A 22087-nucleotide genomic window follows, 5' to 3' on the forward strand; every position below is an offset into this window, starting at 1 on the left:
GAGAGAGTGAAGAATGTTTTACAAGATATGATTGATTTGCTTTGTATAAATGTAGATTGGGGATAAAAATCATGGGCATAATTTAAAGAAGCCTCTGTTTATTGTGAGAGTTAATTACTGGTCATTTGGTTATTGCATCACTGTAAGAATGTTAAAGTTTGTGTTGCTCAAGATATTTGTATGAGGAAGTAGGATAACAAACAGTAGAACTTTTAATTTATTGGAATTAAAAGTGAACACCAGTAATCATTCTCCACATCCTTTAGTGAACCTATTTGTTATGAGATATAACCTTGTTGCCTCTCTTGACTTTTTAATTTTGGATATTATTAAGCAAAATTATAAGTTGTACTAGTCATGATACTTATTAAGATTTTCATGTGTCTATTACTTTCTTCCCCTGAGTAAATTCGCTGAGAAATGTTTTCTTAGAAATTAAATTTTTTAAATAATTGATTCGTTTTCTCATGGTTGTTTTGCAAAGCCAAAGAGAATTTTTTTAATTAGTTTCTCAGAAATATATTACCCAGAAAGTAGTCAGAAGTTAGATATGCAGTGAAATGGAAAGCATGCAGTTTAGTTTTACTGCAGTTATTTCAGTGCCCTTGTTGTCAGTTATAAAACGTTGGGCTTACTTGTCACAATGACTCCAATGAAATTAAGGCAAAAGGAAAGCCAGCGAACATCTCTGAGGACCGTTTTTGGGATTATAGTCTTTTTGTTGGTTTTGATCATCTGTTTATGTGGTCTTAAGTATGAAAGAACATAATTTTAGATACATGTTTACGCTTTGTGTGTACATTTATTTCCAAGTTTTATAAATGTTTTCTTGGTGTTTAAATCTTTGCAGAGATTTTTGAGATTCTAGAATTTTGTGTGTCATGAGTAGGTGTGGAGTAGCTGTTACTGAACTTGACATTTAGTTGTATTATGGTATAGGTAGTTTTAAGTATTGGTAGTATGGTTTTTGTGGTAGGTTGGTTTTTCTTTTTGTATATTCTATGTGCTATTAAACATGTGAAATCTTAAGTTCTAGAAAATAAGAAATAAATAGCTTAAGGAAGTATACAATACTTGTCATATATTAGGCGTTTATGAAATACTAAAGAAGGTTGAAAGAAGAGAAACCACCATGTATATACGTGCAGTAGCATCTTCAGTGCTCAGAGTCTCTCTGGTGGGTGGTCTTGCTACACACGTCCTTCTGTCGGCAGTCTACATTTAAAATTTTCACCTTGACAAGCGCACATTCCTTAGGAGTAGCAGAGAGCTAGTTCTCTTTTGTCTTTTCTTCTGTTACAGACAATCTTACTATAAATGGTTTATTAACACAATACTGTCATTGGTTACTTAATTGTCTTCATCAGTTTAGTCACCTAATTTTTACAACATTTTAATGACCTTCTCTAATCACATCCCCTTCACATCTAAATGTGGGTGGTAAACCAGAAGGGAAGTATTAGGAGAAATAGTTAAATTTCACTTGCCATTGAAAACTGTCAAAAGGAGATTGTCCCGTCACTAGAAAAGGTGATATGACAGTTTGTATTTTATACTCTTACTTTAACTTGATGCCATTTACTTTTATATGCTAAGCCTTTTCATGCATTAGGAGCTCACCAGATTATTTGCTACATATAAAATGAATAGATTATTATAAAATTTGATTACAACTAAGCTTGTGCTCAGAACTTTTTTCAATGCTTTTGTTCCTCTTTGCTTGTTATTCCCTGATCTTTCTTTCTCTGGGTCATTATCAGACATGGCACCAAATAGAAGAATATTGAGGATCAGTTTAGGAATTAGAATCTTTGGCTTCTGTGCACTAGCTTTGAAAAAAAAAAAAAAAGATCAGTCTAATGTTTGGCTTATATGTCTAGACAACGTATTAGGACAAATAGCATCCTTAGTCCTTTTTGAAACTTTAGTTTCTTAGTTGTCATATCCAAAAGCTCTTTAATTAGACCAGTGCAACCAGGATATCTCATCCATCCATGACTTCTTTTGGAGGCTGCTTCCTGAGCAATACTCAGTAGTGGCACTTCTCATTGATGATCTCATTGTTTGGAACAATTTATGCTCCAAATTTCATGGTTGGGGCCTTTTACCCCTTCCTGGATTTCCAGGATACAGATGTTTTCTATCCCATCGACAGCTTCAGTTTTCATTCTAAAGAACAACAGTTTTAAAAATCGTATTAGTCATAGATTTATTCTCAGCGATTTCTTTTTCACAGACTTGGGTCCTGGCCTCTGATTTCTCCAACCGTTCCTCCACATTCTCCATGTGCCCGTCTAGTTTGTCAAGTTTTGATGAGCAGTTCTCTACTTTGCCCTCCAGTGAGGACAGTGTGTCCCTGCATTTCCCTGAATCTCACATGAAGCAACTCACTCCGCTCGTGGAGGGACCCACGCATTCTGCTGCACTGTGGAACAGGTCAGCCAGCCCAATGGAGAGGAACACGATGGTGCTGCCTCTCAGGCCAGGGCATTGGGGGCGCATGGACCACAGAGACTGTTCTCTCCTCAAGCATAAGTTTTCTGTTATTTTCAAGACAGTGTCTTAGATAACTAGCCCTTCAGATATCAAAGTCAGGTAATTCTCCAACTTGTAAGGCATAACTCATGGTTACACCATGGTTACAAGACGGTTGTGGCTGTTCAAGCTTCAGCACTCCTTTTTTTGGGGTCTAGTAGCACCCTCTGTTGAAGAGTGATACTGACAGTCCTGAAATTCTTACAGTTTTTCAGCTTAGATGAATGGACTATTAAAATTTATATTTAGCCTTTTAAAACCGTCCAGAAACACTGGGTAGTCTGCTTGGGATTCTGTCTTTAATTTGTAATAGTATAGCTAGCATATGTTACTCATATGTCAGAAACTATAGCTCACATTACACACTCAGCTGTTTTGAAGCAAGTAGGATTTGACCCCACTGAGATGCCAATCAGTTTGATTTGCATTTATGCTGTGTATATATGGTTGCTGAAATCCAGAAATGCTTGTATGGGTTGCATAGTTAGATGAAAGATGTTGATGATTACTAGTCAAACCAGGAAGAGTTGTTTAAGCCCATGAAGCCAGAGACTTTGCCAGTTTTCCTGGTGGTGCATTAACTTGGCTGACTTTTCACAGAACAGTAAGTCTGAAATAAACAGAAGAGAAATGCTGGGTTTGTTAGTTATGTATTGTTACAGTGTACTCACAATAGATTTGTCTGGAATAGCTGAAGTGATATATTTTGGCTTTGTTTTACTAATGGTATTTTTGTTTATAATAGTAGAGATGTGGCTGAGATTGTGGTTTTAGAATGTGGTTTTTTTTTTTTTTTTTTTTTTTTTAAACAGCATACTCTTCTTGGAACCTAATAGTAGTATCCCAAGAGACCTACGATGAAGTTGTGTTTTAATTTATTTCTTAATTACTAGTGAAGCTAAAGGTGGCAAAGGAAGTAAAGTGGCATGCAGCCAGTAGGCTCTCCAGAGTGTGTGCTTTTGTATTCTTGTGTAAAGTTGTACGTTTGGTTCGGATGTTAAGACATGTTGGTAAGCCACACTGAGCTCCAGCTGTGTTTTCTAAAGCATCGATACTCTGATCACACTTGAATGTTTTTAATTGAACATGCGTTATTAAACCAAAATACAATTACCTGTAGCAGGGGATAATGTGACGTCTGTTCAAAAGAAAAAGCTTGAATTCAGAATGAAACCTCTTCATGGTTTGTGACCTACTAAATTATTGTTTGATCAGATAGATGGTAGGAATTTCATGTTTGTTGTACACGTTAATTAGCTTTAAGTTTTGCAAATCTTTTAGGAAACAGCAACGAATATTCAGAGAAATTTATATTTTTCATTAACTTTTCCCCATTACCGAGAGCTGTACAGTCCTTGTAAGGTTATAGGAGGGAGTTCATCTCCCTGATCACTTCTCATCCATGTCCACCTCAAGGGACTGTGTTATAGGATATTCTATATTTATCTTCTGGTGTATTTAAAAAAAACAACTCCCAGGACACTTTGAATTTATTATAAGTTTTTATCTGCTGATGAAGAATATAATGGAAGCAAACCATTTTAGAGTTACAGAGTTTTCTTTTATTAGATAAGGAGATAATGCCAATAGAGATAACTGTATTTGGAATTTACTAAACATTTTTATATGAAAGTAATGGAAAACAAATTTCTTGAAAAAGTTACGGAAAATCAGTTTATAACAAATAACCATTAATTTTTTTTAAATTTTTAAAGCAGATATACCAGATTCATCACTGTGGGAGAATCCAGATTCTGCACAAGCAAATGGAATTGATTCTGTTTTGTCAAAGGCTGAAATTGCATCTTGTAGTTATGAGGCCAGGTATGTAGAAGTTATGTGTTATAATTCTTAATGAACAATTTGGCTAATTATTTTTATATAATTTTTTGAACTGTAATCTTTTGAAGTGGATTCAGACCTGCCAGTCAGGCCAGTGATTTAAACGTTACAGACGTGTTATGGAAATAAATGGTTTCAGCCTTAAATCATTTCATTTATGCCCCCCACAACCCCTCACCAGTGCTAGATAACTTTAAACAAACAGCTTAGTAGTTCCCTGATGAGAACCAATAGGTCCTGTAGTAGGAACCAAAAGACATTGGGGATTGTCATTTTTATTGTCTTTTGAAGCATGAAATAAAAGAATTAGATTGTTTTTGAATGGAAGAGGACTTTAATATTTATTTACTCTAATCTTTTGTTTTTATTGCTAAGAAAAATCTCTTGTAATCCATTCTTCCTGATACTCAGTTTTTTTTTTAATGTTAAAACCCAATTGCCTATTCAATTGTAAGTAATTTAATTATTAACATTCTTAATATCTCTTCACTTAAAAGTGGTAATAGTGTTGTCAGCTTGTTAGCACCAACTTTTTGAATAGGTGTTTATGTTATAGTGATCTGAAACCATAATTATAATTGGCTGTTTCAGTATAGGAAGAAACACACACACATATATATATATTCCTCATAATTTAAAAAATCTTTTTGAAATAATTGGAATAGTTGTAAAAGTAGAGGGAGTAATAATTAAAGAGAAGTCTTAATTTTTTTTTTTCCCTGTCGACCAAACAGACATTTTTACCTGTATAACACAGCAAGCCCTTACACATAGCTGGCAAGTGTTAAAGTATTCAATAATTTCAAAACGAAACAGTCTTAGATCAGTTACTTTTTTTTTTTTTTTTTTTTTTTTTTTTGAGACAAGTCTCGCTCTGTCGCCCAGGCTGGAGTGCAGTGGCACCATCTCAGCTCATTGCAAGCTCTGCCTCCTGGGTTCACGCCATTCCCCTGCCTCAGCCTCCCTAGTAGCTGGGACTACAGGTGCCCGCCACCACGCCCAGCTAATTTTTTTGTATTTTTTTAGTAGAGGTGGGGTTTCACCTCGTTAGCCAGGATGGTCTCGATCTCCTGGCCTAGTGATCCACCCGCCTCAGCCTCCCAAAGTGCTGGGATTACAGGCGTGAGTCACCACGCCCGGCCCAGTTACATCTTCTTAATCTTGATTCAAAATTGTGGCTATTCAAGCATCTAATCTGAAGAAAAGATATTTGAGCTCAGCATCGTCTAATCATAATAGTTTTTTTTTAAATTTGCTAATTTTTTTTAAAGTATATTTAAGTAAAAGCATTAAGTTTAAACATGCATGCTTATATTTTAAATTGTTTTCCATTCATGACATGCCAAACTTTTCCTCCCAGGCTAACTTTGCCTTTCTCATTGACAGAATTATGTTTTAATGGTTTTCATTGTCACTTGATGCTGTGGCCAAGGAATTGAAACTCACTTTAAATGATAATTAAATACAAATACGTTTTGAACTGTTATACTGCTTTTTATTAGCACAGGCACTCTAGAGCTGAGTTTATGTAGTCTCTTTTTTCCTACTAAGTTATTGAATGGTGGCCTGGACTTCAGATGGCTAGACAGTTACGTGCAGTATGTGGAGGGTGTGATGAAGCCCAGAAATACTCTCAGTCCTTGAATTTCGCTAGTTGGTAAAATGCAAGCTCCGTTTACCCTTGCTAGACTGCCTCTGCAGGGTCTCCCTTTACACCTTCATACCCGGTCCCCACCAAGATGAATGCTGGCTGGGAAGCAGGACTGCCTCCAGCTGAAAGTGTCACCAGCTCTGGTGGCTTTGGACTCCAGGAGCCACCATTGTGTCTAGGCACTAGGCTTCTCTTGGGTCTTTGGATGGTGCATTTGTATTTATCCATGGACGGTGACTGTCAAGCTTCATGCCTTGCAAAATAATTGGGGTGACAGTATATGAGGACAGAATACTATATAGTGAGCCATTCAAGTGCCACTTAAGTGCAGATGTTTAAGATGCATAAAGTGATGAAAATGAATTTAACTTGAAGAAAAAAAGTGCAACCATGAGTTTTTTGTCCCTTAATTGTAATTTTCTGTTTTCTAGAAGACTATTCCTAGTGAAAGTTTCTAGAAAATAGTTTCTGGATACTTGTTTTGTGGCCATCCAACAGGTTATATTTTCCTTTTCTGAGGAAAATTTTTTTAACAGGTACAAGTAGTTGCATAAGACAAATGTTTCTGAGTTTGGAGTGGGGGCTAGATTGTGGGGATGATCTGCTCAGTTTTATGCACTCGTGAGTTTTCACTATACATAGCCTAATAACGGGGCCAGCAAAGGATAGAATGTGAATATGAAATGGTAGAAATACAAGGTAGAATGTGTATATGTGGGTCACAGTTTGCACTGCTGTTAGTAGTTGGCCTATACTTACAGTAGAGAGCAAACTTTGTATGGAATAAATGAGAAGAAGGCAGATTGTACATGAATAGGTAATGATACACAGGTATCCTAGAATCATAGATTTTTAAAGTCAAATAATTTCTAAACCCCGTTTTCACGTGCTTTTGTAAGGACCCCTACCTTTCTTACTTTATGGATGTATTTTAGTATGTAGAATGGACAGCGACAGTGGTTTGATGGCAATTTTTTTTTTCTTCCTGGAGACGAAGTCTTGCTCTGTTGCCCAGGCTGGAGTGCAGTGGTCCTTTCTTGGCTCACTGCAACCCCTGCTTCCCGGGTTGAAGCAATTCTCCTGCCTCAGCCTCCCGAGTAGCTGGGATTACAGGCTCCCGCCACCACGCCCAGCTAATTTTTGTATTTTTAGTAGAGGTGGGGTTTCACCATCTTGGCCAGGGTGGTCTTGAACTCCTGACCTCGTGATCCGCTCGCCTTGGCCTCCCAAAGTGCTGGGATTAACAGGCGTGAGCCACCGCACCCGGCCAGCAAGTTTTTAATATTGTTGAATCCAACACCAAATACAGCTGTCTGAACAAAGCATATTGCCAGACAGAATATGTCCTCTGTGCTTTGAACGTGGGAATAAGCTGTTTTTGCAGCATACACTTAACGAAGTTTTGGTAATTTGTCCTGCATGGGATTTTAGTTGTAATAGATGAGTCATGGTAATGAAGAGTCACTTTGGACTTTCTTGTAATTGTCTTTACTCATTTATTTTCTATGGAACAAACCTCATTTCCCAGCCATCTTCAAGGTATTTGGCTTCCCTTAGTATGGCAAACCTAAGGCAAGCCAAAGGAAAAAGGTTTTCCTTTTTTGTTTTTAACTTCCTTATAGTGTCTAATGGCTTTTAAACAGTTTTCTCTGGGTACATTTTACATGAGTACCTAAGTAGATGTACCATACTTTACTAAGTAATGTGCCTCGGAAAATTTTTGCATAAATAAATGTTTTGAAAATGAAAATATTGTAAATATAAGAACATGATCTTTACAGGGATTATAAACACATTTCTTTTTCTTTCTTTTTTTGAGACAGTTTCACTCTTGTTGCCCAGGCTGAGGTACAGTGGCACAATCTTGGCTCACTGCAACCTCCACCTCCCAGGTTCAAGCAATTCTCCTGCCTCAGCCTCCTGAGTAGCTGGGATTACAGGTGCACGCCACCACGCCCAGCTAGTTTTTTTTGTATTTTTAGTAGAAACAGGGTTTCACCATGTTGGCCAGGCTGGTCTCAAACTCCTGACCTCAGGTATCCATCCACCTTGGCCTCCCAAAGTGCTGGGATTACAGGCGTGTGCCATCACGCCTGGACTATAAACATATTTGGTTTTTTTTTTGAGATGGAGTTTTGCTCTTGTTGCCCAGGCTGGAGTGCAATGGCATGATCTCGGCTCACCGCAACCTCCACCTCCCAGGTTCAAGCGATTCTCCTGCCTCAGCCTCCCGAGTAGCTGGGATTACAGGCATGCGCCACCACTCCTGGCTAATTTTTAATTTTTATTAGAGATGGGGTTTCTCCATGTTGATCAGGGTGTTCTCGAACTCCTGACCTCAGGTGATCTGCCCACCTCAGCCTCCCAAAGTGCTGGGATTACAGGCGTGAGCCACCGTGCCTGGACTTATAAACACATTTTTAAAAAATGAGTTATCTTTAATTTGTAAACTCAGCTTTTACATGTTGAATCTATATATCTGGCATAATTATTACCTGAAGTTTACCCTTTTCAACACTAGACCTTTTTTCTGCTTTGTTTCTGATAATGTTTCTAAACTATTTTATGTTTCTCTATATATGTCTAAACTGTTAGGTATTTACTTTCCTGCATTAGTGGACAAAGCTTGTTGACCACAGGCCATCTTTTCTAGGCGAGTGCGGGCTTGTCCCCATGGACATCATGGAGTTTGCTTTATTTGCCATCCTGTACCCAGCACCTCGCTGAGTCCTCGACACATTAACAATTGTTCTCTTGACGACTCTGTCATTTACCTTCCACTTAGGTATTTCTTATCTACTAGGGACTTAGCACTGAGGCCATTTATAATATTACTATTTTTAGAAACATAAAAAGTGCATGTGATTTTGCATCTACCGCTGAGTCTCTTGGAGGACTCTTCCTTCTTGGCTCTCAGAGTCTGAATGTTGGGAGGGTGCCAGAGGCCTGTGAGTAATTGGCGATTGTTTGTATATATGTTTCTTAAAACGGGGAACGTCTTCATGCTGTGTAGTTAGTAAATATTTATTGAACAGATACATCAAATGACCATTATCGTATTACATAATAATATGTAATTTAGTGAAACATTGCTTTATTATTTTGCTTATTTTTACTCTAATTTTTTTCTTGATTCTTTATAGAGTGATAAAATAGAATTTTACTAATTATATATAGTTCCATAATTATAGTTTTGTGGTGAATGCTCCAAATATCAAAGGTAATGTGGGGCACTGAGACACACAGATTTAAAATTTACCATTTTCAATTAGGTCCCTCAAAGTTCTGGAACCCTGGCTCCTGCCCAGAGTGATGTCCTACCATGTACAATGCTGTTGGCATCTCAACCACTGTGGAGCCACTTCAGGAGCATGGAATTGGTCAATTGGGAATTGGGTGGTAATAGGATGAGTACATTTTGTCTGTTTGTCACATAGCACTGTTTTGTGTAGTTCTTTTGTTTATATTCTTTGTCTTTGGGGGATGAACCCTGGCCAAACTGTGCCATGTATTAGGGGAAGAAAACCTCTTTTTGACAGCATATTCCTGCTCTGTGGTGGTTGTGATATCACCAGCATATGGCATGCTGGCATCTCTGCAAAGGGGCCAGAAGTATGAGTTTTATGAGAAAGCTTCAGATACAGACAAGAGCCAAACCTGGTCTTTTAATGACATGGTTGGCACATCTACATGTGTCATGTTTGCACTGTTGAGACAGTTGTGACTTTATTTGGGGGGGAAACAAGCCTGTAAATTTTAATGCCTATCTTTAACCCCTGTTGAGAATGGAGTTCAGTGGAAATTATAAATTAGTGGCATGGGGAGATACCAACATATTTGATAAATATTTGAGTTTAAAAATTCCTAGAATAACTCCATTTGTGTTTTGTTCTCTCTCTAGGCAACTTGGCATTAAGAACGGAATGTTTTTTGGGCATGCTAAACAACTATGTCCCAATCTTCAAGCTGTCCCATACGATTTTCATGCATATAAGGAAGTCGCACGAACGCTGTATGAAACGTTGGCAAGGTACAGTGTATCAAACTGTCATTTTGTGTTTGTTTTCCTTCTCTTAGCTAATAGTAAAGATAGTTCAAGTTTTCTTTAGGATTGTTGGGATCGCTTTTGTTAGACTTTTCTCTCTCAGGAACCGCTCCTCAGCATCCCAGGCTGAGACCTTCTTTCTTTGGGCAGTTTCCAGGTAGCTCAATCTCAAAGGATAGTTTTGTATTGCCACAATTGTTCATGTGCTTCCTTGGTTGATGTAAGATCTGATCATTCACTTACGTTACTTCTAGTCTGTGGTTCTGGTTTTCTTCCCATGGAGCCAAATAGATGAAGGATGGAATTTTTTAACCTGGTTATTCTCTTTTATTTCATTTTAATTATGGTTTTGTTCAAACTTAGAACTGATGGGTTGATAACAAGTGGAGACACTTTAAACCCTTTATCTTCTTAAAAATCATTGGATATGCCAAGAGTTAGTTTTCATAAAAGTGGGTCTTTATTAATAGTTTCAAAATAGTTGATGAGTTGGCTTGAGAAAAGGTGATTAATGCTAAAAATATTTAAAATCGTAGATGTATTTAAAAATATTTTAAAATGTAGATATATTTTATATTAAGTCAGAACTGAAATTTGTTAAAAGTATAACCAGCCTATGTATGCTGTAAACCAGGGGTCAGCATGGTTTTCTGAAGGGAGCCAGATAAAGTTTCTGTCACTCAACAGAAGTACTCCATTCTGCGTTGTGAATGGAAAGCAGCCATGGGAAATGTATATGAATGGGCTTTGTGTAGTTCCAGTAAAAATGCATTTACTGGATGTTAGGCCAAGGTTTGTCAACTCCTGGGCAGTATTAATGTTCTAAGAGATAGACTTCTTGCCTCTGTCTTCACCTCTGCCTCTTCCTTTTTATGCGTTAATTTGAACACCAGTACTGCTAAGTACAGGTGACTGCTAGATGCTGCTAGTCTCAGAAAGGAATATCTAATCCTTGCCCTTGTGGGAGCTTGCTTTAGTAGGAGAGAGAGAATGTAAAGGAACTGGTTGTTACCTGGCATCAGTATATAGGAGGGAGTGCTGAATGTTAAGCCACTTATTATAGCTATCCTATTAACACAAAGAGAACACACTAATTAACTTTCCAGGTATGAGTTGGGTAACTAAATAAATAAATCCCAAATACAGGAATGTTGGTATTGTCAAGTGGAATGTGCTTTAAATCCTCTTTGAAAGGTGAAGTCAGTGGTAGCATCCAAATGAGGGCTAGATAGGGATGGGTGACTGAGGTGAGTACTGTGTGCTCCTGTGACCTGCGTGTTGAAGCCCTAGAGCAAACCATCAGCCTGTGCCTGAGGTTAGGAGGGTGTGAGAGAGCTGTGACCATACTCCTACACAGTCACATGCACATGGTCCTGGTAGAAGGCTGGAGACAGTTTCAGTGGCATGTTTCTGTTCTCAGGGGAAAAATATCCAGTGTTGTTATTCTGCCACCCTTGGGAAGTCCTGTCTCAGCTTCATATTCTCCCTGTCTCAGGGCAACTTTCACTCTGAAGCAAAATACCTCATACCAGTCATACCCTTCTGTTCTTAAAAATGTCACAGTTTAAGCCTGAACAAAACATACCTATTTCTTTAATATAGGGAGATTATTTCTTAATAGTGATATTAATCTGATTGTAATCTGCCTATAGTAAGGTGTAGGTGAGAGATGAGAATTGCCTTCCTAGTGTACATTACCAAGTGGATTATGAAAGACATAGTTTTGATCCTTAGGCCTCTTAGGTTTCCTCCCATTTTCGGTCCGGTTCTATTTTGTGGTTTCTTAGTCCTTATATTCCTCTGGGGGCCACATAGGAGCTCTTGTCTTCCTTTTTCTTTTCTCTAATTACAACAAATCCTTTTTGTGGATAGATCCTGTGAGATGATTTTTTAAAATGTATTTCCAGATGCAGAGAGTGTAGATGCTATTCTCAGACAAGCAGTTGGGATGACTGGCCACTTTTTCCTTCTGTATTCTAGGCCTGCCACAGTGAATGGAATTTAACTGATATTTTTGTTTTAGGAGAGCAGGAATTACTTATTTGACTGATTTGTCTCATTTTTCTGTTCCTTAAAGGAGTCTCATAAACCATTAGATTAAATGTTTTGACAGTTCAAATTCACCCACCAGTTTTCAACTTTTCAAAGGTTTATAGAAGTATTGTCAGTATAGAGAAACTGAAATAATAATTTATGCTGTATTTTTGTTTTTTTGTGTTTAAATTTTTTTGTGTTGGTTATTTTACTCCTCAAACGTTTTCGTGTCCTATATGCTGTATTTTGGTAGTTAATAAGGAGAAAGAGAACACACTAATTAACTTTGTAGTTAAAAGTTGGGTGACTAAAATGGTACTTCAGCCAATTCATTTAAAATGCCTTGTGAGGAAATAGAAAAAAGATAGGGTAAGAAGCCTTTATTTTGCTACATTGGGTCTACCAGATGGTGTCTGTGGCTGTGATTCGTTGCCTTTGCTCTGTGTTGATAGCTACACTCATAACATTGAAGCTGTCAGCTGTGATGAAGCACTGGTGGACATCACCGAAATCCTTGCAGAGACCAAACTTACTCCTGATGAATTTGCAAATGCTGTTCGTATGGAAATCAAAGACCAGACGAAGTGTGCTGCCTCTGTTGGAATTGGTTAGTATCTAGCTTATCTTGTACTCAAAAGAGTTGCTTTGAGATTCTTGAATTTCAGTTAATTTTAAGGAGTTTTTGTTTTTATTAGCTTCCTCTCACTTGTAAAAGTTTTTAACATTGCTTGCAATTGTGTGATACACGAGATAAGTGTTGGAAATATAAGTAAGTGGTTGATAATCTTCACAATAAATAAGTTGGAATATTTCTTACTTGTTCTTAAAAGATTGGAAAGGTTTAATTCAACATTTGTAAACAATTTTTTCCCCCCAAAAGTGAACGGAAGTTGTATTTAAAGCTAGGTGGTGGTATGGGTTTAGAGTTACATGTTAAGTCTGAGTCTTGTTACTCTCTGCACCTTAGCCTCCCGGCACATGGAGCTGTTCCTGTCTTCACTCAGTTCTAGAAGTCACCCTGACTCCAAGTGCTCTCAGTAACTATTCAGTCTCTTCTCCATCTGCATCCGTGCCCTCTTGAAGCCTTGCATTTTGTTTCCACAGCTACTCCCAATACTTACCCTGCTTTTGTTGATTCTTCCAGCCGTGTCCTCTGGAACTCTCTCTTTCATACTTAAGCTTCCCCGAGTCACCCCTTCCTTTCTTAACCCACTCATTACCTTCTGTCAAGATACCCCTTTTCTTGCCATTCTGTTACTAGAGCCAGTTGGTCGCTGCCATACTCAGTATACCACAGGCTTGGAAGGTAAAGTTAACTTTGTCTTGGCTTGCCATTGTCACTTTCAACTATTATTCCTTCATCTTCATCCAAAAACTCTTCTTCCTCCAAAGTTCCCTGTCTCCTTTGTACCCATGAAATTTACTGATGACTGAGTGGTGATGCAGAGAGGCTAATGCCATTGAAAGAAGAATTTGTTACTTCTGTTTCCCGAGAGGAGGGGGCATACCATGCTACACAGGACTACCGGGGAAGCACCAGGGTGGTTAGGAGACAGAAGCAGGAGGAGTGGTGGAACGAAAGCCTAGGCTCCAGAGCCTTTGTTAGCGTTTTTTTGTTTGTTTGTTTGTTTTCAGAAAGGCAAGGCAGGGCTGAGGAAACACTTTAGGAGTGGCTAGTTGGAGTAATTCTGGTGGGCTGTGGGCCATAGGGTGGTCCCTAGTTGCCTGGTAGCTGGCCCTGGGACAGTTTGGGGCAGGAGGTGGTTAGGTTAGGTGACAAGTGTGCTTCCACGTAAGAGGCTTACTGTCTTTAGGAATGAGCCAGCCCTGGGAGGGCAGTCTCTCCTCAGCCAGCAGGATTGTAAAGATTTCAAAACACCACAAGATACAGAAAATAAAAAGTATGATTAATACATTCCCAGCATTCCTACAGCCACTGGCTAGCTTACCTTTTACCCCCTGATGTTGACCCACAGACGTTGGTAACATTTCAGTTAGGAATTCTGTATTCCATTGTCAGGCACAGTTTTATTTTTTTGTTTTTAATTGTCCTTAATTTTCATTGATAAGTGATCATATGAATCCATTCTTTTAAGTTCAAGCATATGTAATGCCAGAGTCCCACTTTATATTCCCACTCCTCAGTTCCTTTCCCTCCCCTGAACTCACTACTTGTATCATTTTGGTGTGACTTCCCAGAACTTGCCCTCTTCGTGAATCTCTGTATTTACTTTAGGAAAGTGCATAGTTTTTACATAAGTCTTCTGTAAAACCAACATATGTCCTCAATATTGGTCTTCTCTGTGTCTGGAGATTTTAGTATTCACAGAGAAGCCCACCTAGCGGCCGAGCTCTGCAGGTCCCTGCCCCTTCCTCAGGGCTTGGTGCCCTTTTCCTCCACCTCTTCTGTGGCCCCTGCCCACACTCACACTGTGAACCTCACTGCCTGTCTCTGCGTTTTGAAGAGTCTTCTACCCTCAGTTCCTGCTGGTTCTTTGGGCTTTCTGGTTTCCCCAGTACAGTAGCACTCTTGTATTCTCGTTTCCCTACAAGTCCTGGCTCCTGTGGTTGGGAACATGAACTACTCTTTGATCGTGGCCTTCACTTCCTACAAACACCCACTGTTAAGATCAGGACTGCTCACGCCTGTAATCCCAGCATTTGGGAGGCGGAGGCGGGTGGATCACGAGGTCAGGAGATCGAGACTATCCTGGCTAACACGGTGAAACCCCGTCTCTACTAAAAATATTAAAAAATTAGCCGGGCGAGGTGGTGGGCACCTGTAGTCCCAGCTGCTTGGGAGGCTGAAGCAGGAGAATGGCGTGAGCCCAGGAGGCGGAGCTTACAGTGAGCCGAGATCGCGCCACTGCACTCCAGCCTGGGTGACAGAGAGAGACTCCGTCTCAAAAACAAAAACAAAAAAAAATAAGATCAGGATTGCTTTCTCCATTCCTGCTTCTGGGTAGTTGCTGAAATGGCACTTGTGTTAGAGCAAAGAGAAACCTCTGTTCAGGTTATGATCTAAAATACTTAGCAAAATTCTACACCTTATTTAAAATAATCAAAATTTATTTTCATTGTTTTTAGAAACTTGATAGATAACCTGTATGAAGAGATCTTTGTTGGGAAATTTAAGGAATAATTGTGACTATTTCTTAGATGACTTTTTTTTTTTTTTTTTAAACAGGTTCTAATATTCTCCTGGCTAGAATGGCAACTAGAAAAGCAAAACCAGATGGGCAGTACCACCTAAAACCAGAAGAAGTAGATGATTTTATCAGAGGTCAGCTAGTTACTAATCTACCAGGTAAATACAAATACTTTAACAATACTTTTATTACAGGCATCATAAATCCTTTTCATGTCTATAATATAGAACTATGAGACCTCTTTTTGCCTAGACATGAATATTATAAAAATTTTTAAGTCTTACTGAGTGCCATGAAAAACAAAATTTGGAATTCTGCATTGAATATCCCCTCAAATGATTTGTCAGGACCCTAATGTTACATTTTTGTTTTGCTTATAATGGGTTTTTACTTTAGGTATTTCTCAAGTAGCAAGATTCTAAGAAACAGTGTTAAAAGGGTGGATGATGAAATTGACTTTGAGTCCTTTAAATAAACAATTATTGAAATAGTTTACTCCTGGGCCAAAGATAAAAGTTTTGAGCATTGATTCTCCTATTTCATGCTGCAGGACTAGCAACATTTTTCTGAGTTTATTAAACAAGTAGTTTAGAAGTAAAGTAGCATGTATGTGAGTTGTATTAGGAAAAAGGAAACCTAAAGAAGGACTGTGTTTTCAGTTGACTCACTCATGGAAGAAAACCTTCCATCTTAACCTTTCTCACCTAAGGGGCAGGATGTTGAATTATTTCATATTTTTGTGTAGTTACCTATTTATTATAAAGTGCCTATGTCAGCTTTGTAAAGTCTTCATCTTCATTTATAGTGAAAGTTTTAAAATTCATTTGTTAAAAGTAGATTTAGTGGCATTTTTAGATGCCTATTTTTAAGCCTAATAAAAATGTGCGAACTAACTTAGAAGTTTCTGTTAACAGGCTATAAACATTAAATGACAGAAATGGGATTTTATGGTAGGTTAGTTTTAAAACTTCCTGACCCCCTTAGTATATAACTTAAAATGATGTATTAGTGTCAGAAATGTGTAATATGACATTTTTGATGGTTAGTTTTACATTTAATTTGAGAATACTTTATAAAATCAAACTAGCAAATTATCTTAGTAGACAGCACAGTTTGAACAGTTTTAATAAGAAATCTTACTGCAGTTTTCTGTAAGAAGGAACTGGTATATTTAAAGCTGCATGTAAATTTTGAGTTTTAAGTTTATTACACTAGCCATCTCTATTAGTTTTCTAGGGGTGCCATAACAGAGTACCACAGACTGGGGGGCATAAACTACAGAAATGCGTTGTCTCACAGCTCTGGAGACTGGAAGTTCAAGATCAAGGTGTCAGCAGGGTTGGCTCCTTCTGAGGCCTCTCCTTGGCTTGTAGGTGACCCCCCTCTCCCTGTGTCTTTACATGGCCTTCCCCATATGCATGTCTCCGTCGTGATCTCTTCTTTTGAGGATACCGGTCATGTTGGATTAGGCGCATCCATATGACCTTGTTTTATCTTAATTACCCCTTTAAAGATTCTGTGTCCAAATACAGTCACACTGTGGCTGGGCGCGGTGGCTCACACCTGTAATCCCAGCACTGTGGGAGGCCGAGGCGGGTGGATCACTTGAGGCCAGGAGCTCAAGACCAGCCTGGCCAACATGGTGAAACCCTGTCTCTACTAAAAATACAAAAAAATTAGCCAGGGGTAGGTGGCACTTGCCTGTAGTCCCAGCTACTCGGGAGGCTGAGGCACAAGAGTCGCTTGAGCCGGAGAGGCAGAGGTTGCAGTGAGCCAAGATCGCACCACGGCACTCCAGCACCGGTGACAGAGTGAGACTATGTTGAAAAAACAAAACACAACAAAAGAAAAACAAAAACACAGTCACATGGTAAAGTACTGGGGTTAGGATTTCAGCATATAATTTGGGAGAAGACACAATGTAGTCAAAAACACCATCTTTAAATTGAATGCTTTTTGTAGTTTTCTTCGTGGTGGTGGTGGTGGTGTTTTTTAATAGAAATAGGGATGTTTTAGCTACTTGACCTAGTAATCCTACCATTCACCTTCATTTGCTTCATGGCCAGAAAGACTTTTTTTCTTAAAGGGCAAGTGTGAAGTTACATGTCCTGGCCAAGCTGAGGCAGAGCCTTGAATTTCCTAAGGGATATTTGAAAGGGCAGCAGAGCTGGCCTTCTCCAGAGCCACGGTCTGCATCGCTCAAGTGGTCCATGTGGTTTTCGTAAAATCCCCAAATCCTTAACCTGACTGTTACAGAGCATTTCAGGTCTGTAAAATATCTGCCTTCTCCATTGTTACTCCTGTCCTGAAATGTGTTCCACAGATTATAAGCTGTTACTTTAAAAAGGGGTTTCATACACGAGAGGGAACCTTCTGTGGTGGAGGGGTTTGTACAGTGAAAGACCTGAGAATTACTTTAGTAAAGAACCCTGTTTATCTTTGTTAAAGACTAGTAATTTCTCAAAGATATTTGGTGATAAATTTATAGTACCTATTTATATCTTACAGAACATGCTTTGGGGAACTTGGTCCTGTAACCAATAACCAGGAGAAATTCAGTGGTAACTTGCCCTATCTCCAACCTCTTTAGCCCCTTGTACCCATAAATGTTTAGCGACCACACACGTGCTGTGCACAGTAATACACAATTAGAATAGCTACATAAGAAGGAAATAACAATAATAAGTTTTTGCTTTAGGAGACTATGATCTGGTGACCTAATGAAAGAAAGGATGGACCCCAACGACTGTTACAGTTTGAAGAACCGTGTCTGCTTTTTCTTTGGATCTTTGCAGGGCTTTTCACCCTTGCATGCACTCTCGAATGAAGGACCCTCTGCACCTCATTCAGCTTTTGCTGGGTTTGTGCATCCAGCATATGAGTTCCATCTCTGTCCCATTTTCAGAGAACCACCATGATCACGTAGGTGTTCATAAAATCTGCACTAATTCAGTAGCTACTTAGCCAAATGAAGCTAGTACAGTTAGAGTTAAAGTTGAATAAAACTAGCAGTTCAGTTCCCCACTTGCCCTGGCCACAGTTCAGGTGCTCAGTGGTCACATGGAGCAAGGTTCTCCTGGATTGGATAGCAGACGAGAACATTTCCATCATTCCAGAAAGTTCCGTTGAACAGCACTCGTGTAGATGGTGAAAACTTTATTCTTTGACGTTTACTCCTCTGTGTCTGTATTGGATAGCCAAGTTCTGGATGCCAAGGAGGGGACATTGTTGGCCACTTTTAACCTAGGGTAATAGTTCCCCTTCAAGGACAGACGCCAGGTCTTTGTCCCAGTTGCTTGACCAGGAACCTCCTTCACTCTTTCTTCTCTTCTTTGAGATTTGGTTCTAAAGGAGCGCATTTTCCTTCATCTTTTTCTTAATAGGTGGCTGCACTGTTTGGGCCCGGAACCCCCCTTACTTTTGTCCATAAAGTTGCCATCTTTCCCTTATAAAAACCTACTTAATTGACGCATTTAGTTAAAACTAGCAGCCTTCTTCGAGGTTTTGGTCCTGGCTCCAAGTTTAATCTTCCCACCCGCACTCAGTAGGAGTTGGAGGTACACCACACCCCTGCCTCCCTCCCCCACCTCCAGTCCAGGCCGTTTCATTCCATCAGATGAGCTTGCATGGAGAAGGGCTGTGCTGCTTTCATAGAGGGACGTCCACTTAGATTAGATCGATGATGGTTAACTTGGTGATGTTTAATAGAGCCTTTCCTTTGCACCTGTAGTGCCTAATAATTTTGTTCTAGTATACTCAGGATACTCTAAAATTTTAAACTATGGGTTTCTCCCCACGCCCATCCACCCCAACACACATGCACACACTGACACAACCCAGGATGATGCTTTTCTCTTGCTGACCTTGCAAGTCCCTGAGAACAGATTGGTTCCCCAGAACTGTAAGGGAAAGATCATGGTCAGATTATGGGAGTGGGAAGTGGGGCAACAATGGGAGGGAAAAAAGAGAGAAAGTCTTCCCTGATGTTGAGAAGTCTTATGACAAAAAAGAAATACAAAAAGGGCAAATAGAAGAAAAAAGCCTTTCCTAAAAGCAAATAGCTGTGCAAAGTGTCTACCTTTGTCCAACCAAGTATGTAATTTGTCTATTCCCTTGTGTTTCTCCTCCCCATTTTGAAAAGCACTTAGGTTTCACTTAAAATTTTACCTTTTGGTGAATGGTACTTCTCTGGAGGATTTTTTTTTTTTTTTTTTTTTCAATTATTAACTTGAGGTCTTTGGTATTTACTTGCCTTTTGTTCTGGCTTGGACTTTAAAATGGCACAGATGTGAACCAGCACCCTTAATGCCTTTCATCTCACTTCCATTAAGGAATAAAGTATCTGGGTTTAAACTTGTCGGACCCACATTGATGACTTCCTAACCTTGTGTTCCAGAGGTTTTCCTGGGAGAACTTGGACTAGATGGTGGTTCCTGCTACTGAAGACCACTCAGGAGGATAGGAGCTAGAATTAACAATAGTAACAATGAACAGAAGTTAGCAGACTTCACTCTGAGGTCTCTTGTCTAAAGACAGGGTCTTGCTCTGTCACCTAGGCTGGAATGGAATGGCAGGTTCATAGCTCACTATAGCCTCGAACTCTTGGGCTCAAGGGATCTTTCTAACTCAGCCTCCCAAGTAACTGAGACTACAGGAGTACACCACCACACCCAGCTAATTCTGTTTTCTATTTTATAGAGCCAGGGTCTCCCTCAGTTGCCCAGGTTGTCCTCAAACTCAGACTGTTAGCCTCAAGAAATCCTCCTGCCTTGGCCTCCCAAAGTATTGGGATTACAGGTGTGAGCCACCGCACCCAGCCTGAGTTCTCTTTGGATAAGTTCCTACAGAAGACCAGAAACACAACGCTGTCTTTTCCTCATTAATGGAAAAGTTTTACTTGATGGTGTGGAACCATTTTAGTAAGCATTATAGTTTCCCTCGGTTACTCCAAACCTCTTTCCCAAATTTGTGTACCTTTAAGCATTTAGGGCAAATTGAAGAAAACCAAGACTCCAACTTAGAACAACAGAATGAATCAGTATCCTTTGGGTGGGGTTCAAACCTTGCAGAATAGGACATAGGGACTGCTGCCTGCTGACCCAGCTGTAGGAGAGTTAATATCTCTTCAGAGAGATCATCCTTTCGATTAAAAAAAAAGTCTGTCTTCTACCCCACCACGAGTTGGTTTGGTTAGGATCCTTCATCCTCAGGTCAGTGGTACGTATGATAGCATGTAACACTTTTGGACTTGGGCCCATTTTGTGAATTCTTGTTCTGTTTTTCACTGAAAAAATACAGCTTACACACCATTGTGAGATTTGGTGATGCCCGAAATCATAACAGAGTCCCTTACATTTCGTGAGTCGGCTAGTATGTCTGTTAGTCACACTATAGACTTGTTTAAATGACAGTTGATTCCTTAGTTGATTTTGTGAATAAGATAGGTATGTTGATATTATTCACTAATAAAGAAAGGACATTTTTGATAGCTTGAGTTTATACGTATTTTAAAAGTTTCTTGTTCATCTGTGTGTGGAGTCCTAATTGAGAAGTAGAGTCTAGAAATACACCTACTAGCATGATTTTGCACCAAGAAATTCTTCAACCTGTGGATGCTTCAGTTACGTCACCTAAAGACTTTAAAGATTATTTTAAATTAGTTATTTTGTGCATAAATGGTGGGTATTTTGTGTTAATAAACTTGTTATTAGTAGCTTAGTCTGCATACTTAAAGAACTATATATATTCCTTTTCCTAGGAGTTGGATGTTCAATGGAATCTAAGTTGGCATCTTTGGGAATTAAAACTTGTGGAGACTTGCAATATATGACCATGGCAAAACTCCAAAAAGAATTTGGTCCCAAAACAGGTCAGATGCTTTATAGGTTCTGCCGTGGCTTGGATGATAGACCAGTTCGAACTGAAAAGGAAAGAAAATCTGTGTCAGCTGAGATCAACTATGGAATAAGGTTTACCCAGGTACTGATCATTGAACAGATTTTACCATCTGTTGTTCCCTCACATTTTTACATAGTCCTACCTCTCCAGCTAAACCATAAGACCCTTGATGCTTGAAATTAAGTCTTAAAACTGTTGTATCCCCAGAGCCTCAAGAAGGCCTTTTAAGGCAGTGTGTGGTAAGGTATAGCCCCAGATAAGGCTGAGACTGAGGAAACTTAGCTGTTGAGGAAATATACTAAAAGATTATGCCTTGGGGGCCAGTTATTAGAGAACTTGGGATTATAATCTAATTTACAGTGAAACAATAACAAAGATGAGAAAAATTGGAAATACTTTTTAAGCTGTAGTTAAATTAAGTTTCAGCAAGCCCCTCCTTATGCAGGCTTTTGGAAAGCTGCAGCACAGATGGCTGAGTGGTTTCCATTTTCCTTCAGATTATGGATTTGGGTATGTCTTGTCTTTCTGAGATGGAGTCTCGCTCTGTTGCCGCGCGTGGAGTGTAATGGCACAGTCTTGGCTCACTGCAACCTCTGTTTCCTGGATTTAAGAGATTCTCCCGCCTCAGCCTCCCAAGTAGCTGGGATTACAGGCACCTGCCACCACGCCTGACTAATTTTTTGTATTTTTAGTAGAGACGGGGTTTTGTCATGTTGGTCAGGCTGGTCTCAAACTCCTGACCTCGTGATCCGCCCGCCTCAGCCTCCCAAAGTGCTGGGATTACAGGCGTGAGCCACTGCACCCGGCTGGATATGTCTGGAATTTGTATGTACGAACAACACCATATCATAAGGATTTGAAATGTGATGAGTTAATTGCCCTCTCTGCCTACACTGTGGACCTCAGAAGTTTGTTTCCTTAGGCATGGAGATG

The 22087-nt window shown here is 39.3% G+C and overlaps 1 protein-coding gene across 15 annotated transcripts in view; it reads left to right on the forward strand.

Moving 5' to 3' along the window:
- LOC105490090 (REV1 DNA directed polymerase) overlaps positions 1-22087 on the forward strand; it is an 89815-nt gene that overhangs the window by 55937 nt on the left and 11791 nt on the right. For 6 of the 15 annotated variants that reach the window (XR_011612117.1, XM_071077272.1, XM_071077273.1 and 3 more), the window contains exons 9-14: positions 4251-4359; positions 9301-9408; positions 9930-10058; positions 12560-12714; positions 15295-15414; positions 21015-21235. Coding sequence is in view for 14 of the 15 variants with exons in the window: in XM_071077272.1 (XP_070933373.1) it covers positions 4251-4359; positions 9301-9408; positions 9930-10058; positions 12560-12714; positions 15295-15414; positions 21015-21235 (842 nt within the window). In the remaining variant the exon portion in view is untranslated. Of the gene's footprint in view, positions 1-2251; positions 2437-4250; positions 4360-9300; positions 9428-9929; positions 10059-12559; positions 12715-15294; positions 15415-21014; positions 21236-22087 lie in introns of those variants that run through there. The other 9 variants (XM_011755399.2, XM_011755394.3, XM_071077276.1 and 6 more) reach the window with 6 other exon arrangements.

The sequence above is a fragment of the Macaca nemestrina genome, chromosome 13 (genome assembly GCF_043159975.1).
Source record: "Macaca nemestrina isolate mMacNem1 chromosome 13, mMacNem.hap1, whole genome shotgun sequence".
Taxonomy (NCBI): domain Eukaryota; kingdom Metazoa; phylum Chordata; class Mammalia; order Primates; family Cercopithecidae; genus Macaca; species Macaca nemestrina.